Below are 12263 nucleotides of genomic sequence, written 5' to 3' on the forward strand. Positions count from 1 at the left end.
ATGGACACCCTCAATTAGCTGAAGCAAAGAGAGAAGAAAAGGAAAGGTTGAAGCAAGAAAAGAAGTAAGCTGCTCTAGATGCTAAAAAGGCCAAACAAAAGAAGGAGCAAGTTGCTATCTTGGCCAAGCTACAAGCTGTGAAACCTACACAATAAATTTCTGCACAACCATCTCAAACTGTTGAATCTCAAGTAATGCAAAATGAACCTCCACAGACAAAGAATCCAGGGTACAAGCAAAGAATCAAGAGAAAATTGGACTTTAGTGATGAGGAGATGGAAGGGTACTTTCCCAAAGAGTCTACATCTGCAACAACTCAAACATCCATGCCTTCTGTGGCACATGAAGAATTCAAGATAGATCCATCCAAGAATTTTCATGGTGAACCTATCATTCCAAAGGATGAGCCAATAGACTGGGATAGTCTGCCAATACCTGAACTCAATCTACCTCACTTCATGAAGCCAAAGAAGACAAAGACAAGAGCAGTCAAGAAAGTGAAGCCATCAACTCTCAGATCTAAGTCCCTAACCAAACCCCAAACCAAAGTCAATAAGGGGGACATAATGTACATGTGTGACATCAAGGAATTCTCATATTTGAACCTCTATCTAGATGAACTGGAAGAAGTTAGAGGGATTGATGCTTACAGGAATCTGCCTGAAAGGTTAGTATTCAAGTACAAGGGAGGAAAAGAGGCACAGTGGCCACTTCACAGGATCCTTCAAGAAAGCCAATATGTGCTGATAAAGGCTTATTCATCCTTCAAGAAGAACTTTGGATTCAATATGACAGCTAGAAGACTTGTTCTAGAGAAGATTGAAGAACTGAGGAGTATTAGAGCCAAAGATGCACTCCCAAAGACTCTAACTATTCCTTACACAGGGAGTAGAGTGTATCTAAGGCCCTACTGGTTGATGGAATTCATGGATGATAAAGGAGTTAGAAGATTCTTTAAATTAGAAGACCAATTGAGCATCTCTAGCAATGAGACTCTTTTGGAAATGCAAGAAATGCTAAATCTCTCAGAATCTGATGAATTGGAATTCCACAGATAGCTCTAAAATCAGATAGAAGAAAACAAAAGAAAGCTTAGAAAGAGATCCAGATCTTGAAGGAAATAGATTAATCTGCTCAGGCTAGAGGGGCACCTTGAAAATGACTGTGAGCAAATCTTTTTACATTTTGATAATTGAAGCACTTTACAGTTTTATCTACTTCCATTTAAATTTGTATTTTTAGGGTGTGTTGTTATCAACAAGTTTCTCTTAATTTATGGCTACAATTCTAGTAAACATAAATTGGGGGAGATTGTTGTGAATATGTTGTGAACTTGATGATTTCATTAACAAAACACCTTAGTAGATTTAACTTAGTGAAAAATGTAGCACTCGACGGATAAGGAATATAGTCCTGACGAATGACTCAATATAGTCCCGACGGATGATGATTTATTATCCATCGAGTGAGTAGCTTATGTAACAATAAGTCATGTAGCACATTTCTGCAAACACCTTTGTTTAGATTCTGTAGTAGTATATAAGTCATGTTGACTTTAAGTAGATATGCAGAATAGGTTGATTAATTGTACATAAATGATGTCTTGTAATTCTGCATAAATGAAATAAAGTCAAGTGCCAAATAGTTACTCAACGGATGATCAAAAAAGCTACTCGACGGATGATCAACAAGGCAACCCGACGGATGATCATGAACCCGACGGATAATCAATTCAAACATCTGTTGACAGTGACAACACAGTCACATGCGTCGAGTGTATGCAAAAGGAATGTGGAAGCCTATTCAACTGGGTTTATGAGAACAAAGAAGCATTGCCATTTTCATGCTATTATGAAGATATTCAAAGATGCTGGAATACAGTAATGAAGTAGCATAGTATTAGACTTGATAGGTTTTGTTTTATTATCTTATCTTATTATTGTGTAATCTTGGTGATATATAAACCAAGAGTAGCAATTAGAACAACAAGAAGACTAAGCAAGAAAAATCTTAGAGAAACATTTGTAAGCTGAATTCTTAGCATTTCTCTGTAGGTTTCATTGTTCTTATTTTGTAAGCAGCTGTGAGCTATTCAAGCTTCACAAAGTTCTCTCGATATATATATCTCTGGTGGATACTTTCTAATCCACCAGAAAGTTTTAAAGCCTAGTGTTTTTATTACTCTGTGTTTTGATTCATATTAAACTTATTATTCCGCACTTTGCAAATCAAAACACTATCATATATATCTTGAGTTAGAACAATTTATATTTCTGAAAAAGGTTCAAGAATTCCATTCAACCCCCCTTCTGTAATTCTTGTTGCATTGTTAGGGACTACCAAATACATCTTCTTAAGATATTATCAGGACCAAGCTTCAAAAGATAAGTCTCACCCCACAAAAAGGAATTAACCTGATTCAAAAGTCTTTTCTTATGTTGAAAATTAAAATCATTAGGGATAATATTGCTCACCAAATAGTTAAATAAGTCAGCAAACCATGAAAGTCCATCGGTGTTGACAACCATAAGCTTTTCATCAGGAAAAGAATTATCAATACTTTGAGAATTATCAGAATTCTCTTTGTTCTCCAACCGAGATAGATGATCAATAACTTGATTTTCAGAACCCTTTCTATCCTTGATTTCCAAATCAAAATCTTGCAAGAGTAAAACCCATCGAATTAAAAGAGGCTTTGTATCTTTATTCTCAATCAGATATTTAATAGCAGAGTGGTCAGTGTACATAATTACTTTTATCAAAAGATATGATCGAAATTTCTCAAAACCATACACCACAGCAAACAATTATTTCTTAATAGTTGTATAATTTAATTGAGCACCAGAAAGAGTCTTACTTGCATAGTAAATAGAGTGAAATATTTATTACTTCGTTGCCCTAAAACTGCTCCAAGTGCAAAGTCGCTAGCATCACACAACAACTCAAAAGGGAGGCTCCAATCTGGAGGGATAATAATGGGTGCAGAATCCAATTTCTTTTTAAGCTCCCCATATGCTGCAAGACAAGAAGCATCAAATATGAATTTGACATCCTTCTCCAATAGATTACACAATGGCTTTGAGACTTTTGAGAAATCTTTTATGAATCTCCTATAAAAACCAGCATGACCAAGAAAACTTCAAATTTCTTTAACAGAACTCAGTGGGGGAGCTTTTTAATAATTTCCAACTTTGCTCTATCAACCTCTAAGTCTTTTCTTGACACTTTATGCCCAAGTACAATGCCTTCTTGCACCATAAAATGACATTTTTCCTAATTTAGTACCAAGTTAGTTTCTCACACCGTTGCAACACTCGAGGCAAGTTACTCAAGCATGAATCAAAAGACTCACCAAGTACAGAAAAATCATCCATAAAAACTTCCATGCCCTGATCTACTATATCTGAAAATATAGCCATCATTCACCTCTGAAATATAGGTAGTGCACTGTATAACCCAAATGACACTGTTCTCAAAGCAAAAGTCCCGAACAAGCATGTAAAAGTAGTCTTATCCTGATCCTCGGGTGCTATAGCAATTTGATGGTAACTAGAATACCCATCCAAGAAATAATAGAATTCCTTACTTGCTAGTCCGTCCAATATTTGATCAATGAATGGTAAAGTAAATGATTTTTTCTCGTGGCCTTTTCAATTTTTGGTAGTCCATGCATACCCTCCATCCTGTCACTGTCCTCGTAGGGATGAGATCATTCTTCTCATTAGCCAAAACTGTAATTCCCCCCTTTTCCGGCACACATTGAATTGGGCTAACCCAAGAGCTATCTGAGATAGGATAGATGATTCCTGCATCAAGCCATTTGATGATCTCCTTCTTCACCACTTCTTTCATAATAGGATTTAGCCTTCTTTGATGTTCGATACTCGGCTTGTGACCATCTTTCATTGAAATTTTATGCATGCAGAATAAGGACTTATACCTTTAAAATCAGCAATTTTCCACGCAATAGCTTTCTTAATTTTTTTTAAAACTCGTAGTAACTTCACTTCTTGTCTAGCTGAAAGAGTAGAAGATATAATTATGGGTAAATTTTGCATTCTCGACGAGAAATACGTACTTGAGATGCTCTAGAAATTATTTCAACTCTAGTTCAGGAGGCTCCTCAATAGATGGTTTCAATGCCTTGGATTTTTCTGGCATCTCAAAACTCTCAAAAATATGAAAAGGTCTCCGATAAGTTGGAAATGCATTTAGTTCCATGATACATTCAGCAATCTTCTCAAGACTCTCATACCCTGCTTCTTGTAAAGATAAATCTAGAGCATCAGTAGTGTGATGCGTTAACAATTGCATGTCATCTTTACTTGTGATAGAACTCAAAGAAAATAACTTTTCTCATCATTAGAAAACTTCATAGAGGAGAAAGCATTAAAGGTGACCTGATCATCCTACAGAGAAAACATTAAAGGTGACCTGATCATCCTGTACACTCATAGTTAACTCTCCTTTCTGAACATCAATAATAGTTCTTCCAGTAGCTAAGAATGTCCTACCTAGAAGCAATGGTATGTCTGAATCCTCTTCCATATCAAGAACAATAAAATCTGCAAGAAAAATGGATTTATCAACCTTTACAAGAACATATTCAACTATACCCCTGGGATATGCCAAAATTCTATCTGCCAGCTGCAACCGAACTGATGTTGGCTTAACTTCTCCAACTCCTAGCTTCATAAAAATTGACAATGGAATTAAATTGACACTTGCTTCCAAATCACATAAAGCTTTTCCAAAATATTGTTTTCCAATAGTACAGGGTATAGTGAAGCTCCCTGGATCTTTGAGTTTTGGAGGAAGCTTTTTCTGTAGAATAGCACTGCACTCCTCAGTTAAAGCCAAATTTTCAAATTCTTCTAATCTTCTATTTCTTGACAAAATATCCTTCATGAATTTGACATAGCTTGGCATCTGATCCAATGCTTCAAAAAGGAATATTTATAGAAAGCTTCTTGAAGACATTCATAAATTTCTGAAACTGCTTCTCTTGTTTCTGCTTCTGCAATCTCTGAGGGAATGGAGGATGAGGATAAATAGGTTTCTTTTGCGTTGGTGAATGTGAGGTCACACAACACTGTAGAAGGGGGTTGAATACAATCAAATCGATTTAACACAAGTATGTACCAAAGATCAAGTATATTCAATAAACTTTGTTACAATATGAACTATTGTTCTCTCTCAGTGATGAACAAATATCACTAAGAGCTGCTAGGTTACAATGTATAATCTTCTCAATAATGATAAAACATATACTATAAACCCTAAGTTGTGTTTATATAGTATACAGTTACAAGATATATTCTAATTGATATGGAATACAATTCTGTCTCCTAAAATATATCAATCAGATATCTTCTACAAGTCTTCCAGTCCTCTAACTCTTTCCATGCATATCTTCTACTGTTTTAGTCTCGATCTTCTCCTATAAATCAGCCTCATTCCTTATCTGAAAGTCTTCCCGTACTTAAGTTTAGATATGACCTTAAGTTCTTATATTAAGTTCCGACTTCCAGTAAATCCTGATTTCAGTAAGTCCTGATATGTCATGTTGTTAAGTTCTGAAAACTAAACATAAATCATATTAGACATGACATCTCAAATATATCTAACAATCTCCCCCAACTTGTAAATTATGCAAAATATACAAGTTAATAGATTTGATGATGTCAAAAACATTTAAGTACAAAAGCAAATAAGAGTTTAACTATATAGCTAACTACAACTTATAGTCCTTGTAGTTTTTACCAATCTCACTAAGTCAATCTGAATCCAAAGTGATTCTTGACAAAGTTTGATATCATCTTTTCTTCTTTATTCCTCAGGACTTGAGCTATTGTAGTCTTGACTTGCTTCAAATCTTCATCCTGACTTCCAATCTGGTATATTGCAGTCCTCAAAGCAGAGATATGGTTTCTTTCTAAACCATCACCCAGTCTTGTTACCCTTATATGAGAAGAATCTTCATTGTAGCATAGACATTTCCCTTTCAGTATCACTTCAAGTTTAGCACAATCCTTCTTCATTGGAATTTCACTTCCATCATCTTCAACTATGTTAGGAATGAATTCTGTAATCCTTGAACCAGAAATTCTAGCTTTATCTCTTATGGTCTCCATTATGAACTTTGACCATCTCCTGGTAATATCAGACTTTATCTCTAGAAGATAATAAAAGAATTGAAGTTCTTTCAAAGATTTGTTCAGCACATCTGATTCTGACATCTGATATGTCCTTCCATCTTCAAGGAATAGAATCAGATTTTCTTTGACATTGTGCTTGTCATGAGAATCTAGTACCACTTGAACAGAGATAACCTTATCAAGGTGTTTCTGTGTAACATCTTCAAGAGGTTTGTCAGTTAGAAAAAATGGATCTCTAGTAGCAACTTCAACTCCTGTCTTGATCTTACCTTCATCAGAACCTAGTTCAGCCATGTCTCTTGGTTCTCTAGCATTTAACCCAATAGTCATGAAATCAGACAGCAATTGGCTTTTCTTTGGATCTGATGGTGTGAAATTTTTCCATAGAAGTTTCTTTTTATCAGCTACTTTTATTTTGTCTAAATCAACTTGAGCTATGTCAGAGGTTGATGTCTTGATGACCTTGTCAGAACTTGCTGTTTCTTCTGTAGCTTGCTGTTCTTCACTCTGAACAACTTGAGCACTGTCAAAGGTTGTCTTTGATTCTTAAGTTATCTTCCTTCTTTTCAGAGTTTGAACATCTTCAACAAGAGTATCATCATGAACTTGAACCAGTTTCCACACAGGTTTTATCAGGATTTGAGGAATTTTCATCTCCTATGGCTTTATTGGTTCATCAACTTTTCCCTTTCCTTTATCTTTGGGATCAATCTCAATCTGTGATCTTGTTTTGGGCTTTGATGCCTCATTATTTGATTTCTCCTTGATCACAATGCCTTTTTCCTTAGGCCTTGGAGGTTTCTTTGCAACAGAAGCTTTTGGCTTTAGATTTGTCTTTTCAGCCTTAAATCTAGCTTCTTCCTCCTTGAGATTTTCTAAATCCATTCCAGGATTATGTTTCAGAAATAATCTTCTAGCAATCTCTTCATCAAGTGTCTGAATCTTGGGATCCTTGTAGTAGACTATAGTCTGCTTCCCCTTTAGCTTCAGAGTTAGCAAAAACTTCTGAGAGTCTTGACTTCCACCTTATATCAGAATATCAGGCTTTGTCATCAGACTTTGCTTATCAGAACTTGATATTAGATTTTGTTTATCAGCACTTGCTATCAGATTTTGAGTTTGAGCAGCTTCAGAACTTGTCTTCTTTTGAGTAGAAGATTTGATTGCATCAGTATTTAGTTTCCTTGAAGAAAACTTGCTGCTCTGCCCTTGACCTTGACCTCTACTCTTATCAGAGTTTCCCTGGTCATCACCTTTGTCATCCTTCTTCTTCAGTATCTTGGTGATTGAGCATTTGGACTTACTTACCTTCTCCCCCTTTTTGGCATCATCAGGTAATAGGAGAGAGAGAAGAAGTTTAACTGAAGATTGGATTTCATCCAGTTGAGCCTTTTGAGAAGCTTGATTCTGCAAGACCTCAGTGATTTGGGCCTATTGTTGTGCTTGAATCTTCTCAATGGCTTCAACTTTCTCATAAATAGGTCTGATAAACCTCTTTTTATCAAGCTTGGTCTTCATATCCAGCTTTTCAGCCTTTTCAAGAAGTTTGTCAACCTTTTCATGAGTTGTAGAGTGTTGACCTTGAAGAGTCTTGACTCTAAGAGCTGTGATTTTGAGTTGAGTCTTAAAATCAGAACTTGTCATCAGCTCATCAGCCTTAGCAATGTGCTCTGTCAGAACTTTCGAGCTTGGAATAAAATCAGTTTCATTCCACTTCTTGGTCCACTCCACACCTCTGTGTGTATCTTCCCAAGGAATAGGAGCAGCCTGCTCAACAAACTTCTCAATAAGTGCCTACTTTCCTAGAATGGGAGCTGGAGTATCAACAAGAATACTGTCTTCAGAACTTGAAGAAGACTCATTATCTTCTGACAGTACTAGTTTGTGTGTTGTTGTTGGAGATTCTGCAGTAGCTTCATCTAAATTATGATCATCAGAATTTATCTCCAGAATTAGTGTAGATGGTATCTCAACATTTAAGATTGGAGAGTTGACTGTAGATGGCTGAGCTGCTGTTGGAGCTTCCAGATAAAGAACAGTAAGAATGATTAACTTGTAGATGTCAATTTTAGGACTTAATCCTGAATCTTCAACTGTTATATTTTCATGAATTGGAGAGTCAGGAGGTGTGATCACTGTATCCTGAACAGTGTCTTCATCCTGAGTAGGAGGTGGCAAAGATTCAATCACAATTGGCTTTTAGATAAGAGATTCCTGATCCCCTTCCTCAGCTTCAGTAGTATCCTTAGACTGAGGTTGAGCCATGTGCCTTCCTGCTCTCTGTTTCTTAGATCTCCTAGATGGTTTAGGAGTTGCCTTAGTAGCATCAGAACTTACAGTTCTCTTTCTCTTCAAAGTATCATTACCCTCAGCTTCAGCATTTATCTGATGGGTTGACCCTTCAGCTGCTACTTCTTCCTAAAAATTGACAATTTCAGCTTCAACAGTCAGAGGTTCTGATGTATGAACCTATACTTGCTCCTCTTCATTATCAGATTCATCTCTGAGAATCATCCTTCTTCTCCTTGGTGGAGATTTAAGAACAGACTTTGCTCTCTTTGTCCTGGAAGATGAAGGTCTGATGGTAGGTACTGATGGTTATTGTTGGGAGGATTGTGATGATTGGAAGTATGTTCTGATGGTAGGTTGAGTTGGTTGAGGTTGAGATGTGATTGATTGTATAGGTGCTGATGGAGGTTGGGATGGTTGGACATCAGGATATATGGAGGTATAGGTGTTTGGATCAGAGTTTACCAAAAACTGTTTGACTGATTGTGTAATTTGGAGGGGTCTTAGAACAATTTTCTTATTATCAGTAGATAATAAGTCAGTAAAAGCTCTTTTAGCAAGTTTAAATAGTGAAATCAACTTACTTGCTAATTGGGGTGCATCAGAGCAACATAATCTGTAAATAAGTTGATAAAATCTAGCAAAATAAACTGTATTCCTATCTTATGTCATCCTATCACCTATGAATCCTAGTACATCATTAGCATAATCAAAATGAGATTGAGTAACTAGAGCATACCTAATTTGCTGACTTAGAATAGGAATAGCATCAAGGTTTGAACATTTGTTTGCAAAACTTCTGGTGATGCAGTCAAAGAAGAAACTCCATTCCCTCCTGATGTAGAGTCTCTTTAACTGCCCAAGCTTTGACAAACTTCTCTTATAGCCCAGATTGGCCATTAGCTGTTGAAGAACTGGCTCCTCAACTGTTGAATAAGTGCAGTTTTCTGGCAATTGTAATGCTTGTCGAACTGTGGCCAAAGTCACCACATGTGCATCCTCCCCTATTGTAAATATGATGCTTGGGGACCCATTTGCACCACCATCATCATAAACTCTTGACCTCCAGAACTCCAGCACCTGAGTCCCTGAGATTGCTTCAGGTTGGGTCAAAGCATACCCAATCTCACTTTCAGATAGAAAATCTTGGATGAAGTGAAGTTCTGATGGGGCTTCATCCTTGCTGAGAATAGCTAAGTAGTTGTTAGGAACAAACTTAGCTCCATTAAAAACAATGTCTTTTGGTGCCATTTCTGTGAAAATTAAGTGAGGAAATAGAGTGTGCACAAGGTGTTTGATAAAAGGCCTGTAAGAAAATAGCTTTAGAGAATATTAGTGAGAGAGAGAGAATAAGAGAGATTAGAGAAAGAACAGTAGGTAAAAGATTATAATATCTTTTAACTCCCATATTTATACTCTCTATTTGACAACTGTTATGATTGAAGCAGAATAGACTTTAGACACGTGGCAGCATGTCATTAGTCAAAACATTATTAGTAGGCACGGGTAATAAGCAGTAATAAATATGCACATGCAGTGTTTCAAGGAAAACACGCTTCCCACTTACTAAATGATTATGACTATTTTTATCTCACCTAATTATATTCTGATAAAATATAACCGTTACAGCATTTACCACAAATAAGTCAAGTAAATAAATAATGCCACGTAAGCATCAGAGTTTGCATCAGGATTTAATATCAGAACTTGACTATTATCAGAATTTAACGGTCATCAGAACATGGCTTTTGTACTCAAAATGTGAATGTTTGTATCTGTGATTCTGCATACAAATACTGACTTGTTTCTTCAGAGTTTAATCATCAGAAGTTCCATCAGAACTTGTCCTCAGAATTTATGCATATGACACTTAACTGTTTGTCTAAAACAACTTAATCACCACAGTAATTTTCATCATTCATATGAAGTGATAGTGTATGCATTAGTAAAATATCAGATAAAGATTAAAGTCTGATAAACTTCAGTACATCTTAGAAATAAGGCATAACTAAGAAAAGTGCTTAAAATATGTCATTAATAATGAATTCTACTATAGAATAAATTTATGCAAGAATCCACCTCAACTGTTTGTGCTCATTTTATGCATCTTTTGAAAGTCCTTTTTACAGTGGCTTTTCAGTGTAAGTGAGTCACAACTTCTATCAGAATTTATGCTATTATCAGAGTATTTCTCCAGTAATCAAAGAATGTGAAAAGTCACCAAGAAAAAATTTATTTGCTTTTCTAATGCATATTACTTAATACCAGCAATGCACTTGGGTCTTCCCTTCCACCCATTTACTCTAGATCTCAAAGGAGTACCTGACTTCATTTTTCTTTTCTTTTCTTTTCTTCAGATAAGTGAGGCTTATCAAGCATGTGGTGCATCCTTAAGATTTACTGACATCAGAATTTGACAGATTAGAAGCAAAAATCTAGTTTGTGACTTAGTAATAAGATACACAAAGTAAATTTGACTAAGCTCAACATCAGAATTTGCTTGTGTTAATGAATTTCCACATAAATAACTAATTCAAACATGGGATTTCTAGTATGTTAAAGACTACTAGGTCAGCATCTAGCACAGTTATCCTCAATGGATTAAATAGTCACAGAACATTCAAAATACTATCAGAGTATATAGATCCACATCAGATAACAATCAGTATTTAATGTATTATAATTTAAGCATAAATTACATGAAGATAAGACAATCTGTAAACACTGATCATAAAGTCTGATGCATGAGAACAAAAACTAAGCAGATTTAGAGAAAGAACCTGAAACCATTCCAAGTTCATTTACCAGTCTTGTAAAAGTAGCTTCACATATTGGTTTTGTAAAGATATCTGCTAGTTGTTGATCTGTTGGAACAAAATACAATTCCACTGTACCTTCCATCACATGTTCCCTTATGAAATGGTACCTAATGCTGATGTGCTTTATCATTGAGTGTTGAACTGGATTACCTGTCATAGCAATTGCACTTTTATTATCACAGTAAATAGGTATTTTAGAAAATTCTAACCCATAGTCCGGTAATTGATTCTTCATGCAAAGTATCTGTGCACAACAGCTTCCTGCAGCAATATATTCTGCTTCTGCAGTTGATCTGGAAATTGATTTCTGTTTCTTGCTAAACCAAGAAACCAATCTGCCTCCAAGAAATTGGCAGCTTCCACTAGTGTTTTTCCTGTCTATTTTGCATCCTGCAAAATCTGCATCTGAGTAACCTATTAGCTTAAAATCTGATTCTCTAAGATACCACAATCCTAGATCAGTACCCTTGAGGTACTTGAAAATTCTTTTCACAACTATTAGATGAGGTTCTCTTGGATTAGCCTGAAATCTTGCACAGAGACAGGTAGCATACATGATATTAGGTCTACTTGCAGTTAAATAGAGTAAAGAGCCAATCATACCTCTGTAGTTAGTAAAATCTACTAATGAACCAAATATCTTTATCTAACTTGGTTACAGTGGCCATGGGAGTGAATGCAGTTGAACAATCTTGCATTCCAAATTTCTTCAGTAAATTTCTGGTGTACTTGGATTGATTTATGAAAGTACCTTCTTCATTTTGCTTGACTTGAAGTCCCAGAAAATAGCTAAGTTCTCCCATCATACTCATTTGATATCTTGACTGCATTAGCTTTACAAACCTTTCATAGAGTTTGGCATTTGTAGAATCAAATATGATATCATCAACATATATCTGTACGAAAAGTAAGTCATTTTCATGGTTGAGGTAGAACAGTGTTTTATTAATTGTACCTCTGTGAAATCCACTTTCTAGAAGGAATTGAGCTAAAGTCT

At 35.8% G+C, this 12263-nt stretch overlaps 1 protein-coding gene across 1 annotated transcript; it reads right to left on the reverse strand.

The window, feature by feature from the left end:
- Nucleotides 1-4404: 4404 nt before the first annotated feature.
- LOC141695983 (uncharacterized) lies at nucleotides 4405-4908 on the reverse strand. The gene has a single exon (XM_074500182.1). The coding sequence runs from the start codon at nucleotides 4906-4908 to the stop codon at nucleotides 4405-4407; it is 504 nt and encodes a 167-aa protein (XP_074356283.1).
- Between the last annotated feature and the right edge of the window lie 7355 nt (nucleotides 4909-12263).

The sequence above is a fragment of the Apium graveolens genome, chromosome 11 (assembly GCF_009905375.1).
Source record: "Apium graveolens cultivar Ventura chromosome 11, ASM990537v1, whole genome shotgun sequence".
Classification (NCBI taxonomy): Eukaryota; Viridiplantae; Streptophyta; class Magnoliopsida; order Apiales; family Apiaceae; genus Apium; species Apium graveolens.

Coding starts and splice junctions, on each gene's coding strand:
- LOC141695983 (XM_074500182.1), bottom strand. CDS start 4,908: ATGAAGGATATTTTGTCAAGAAATAGAAGATTAGAAGAATTTGAAAAT.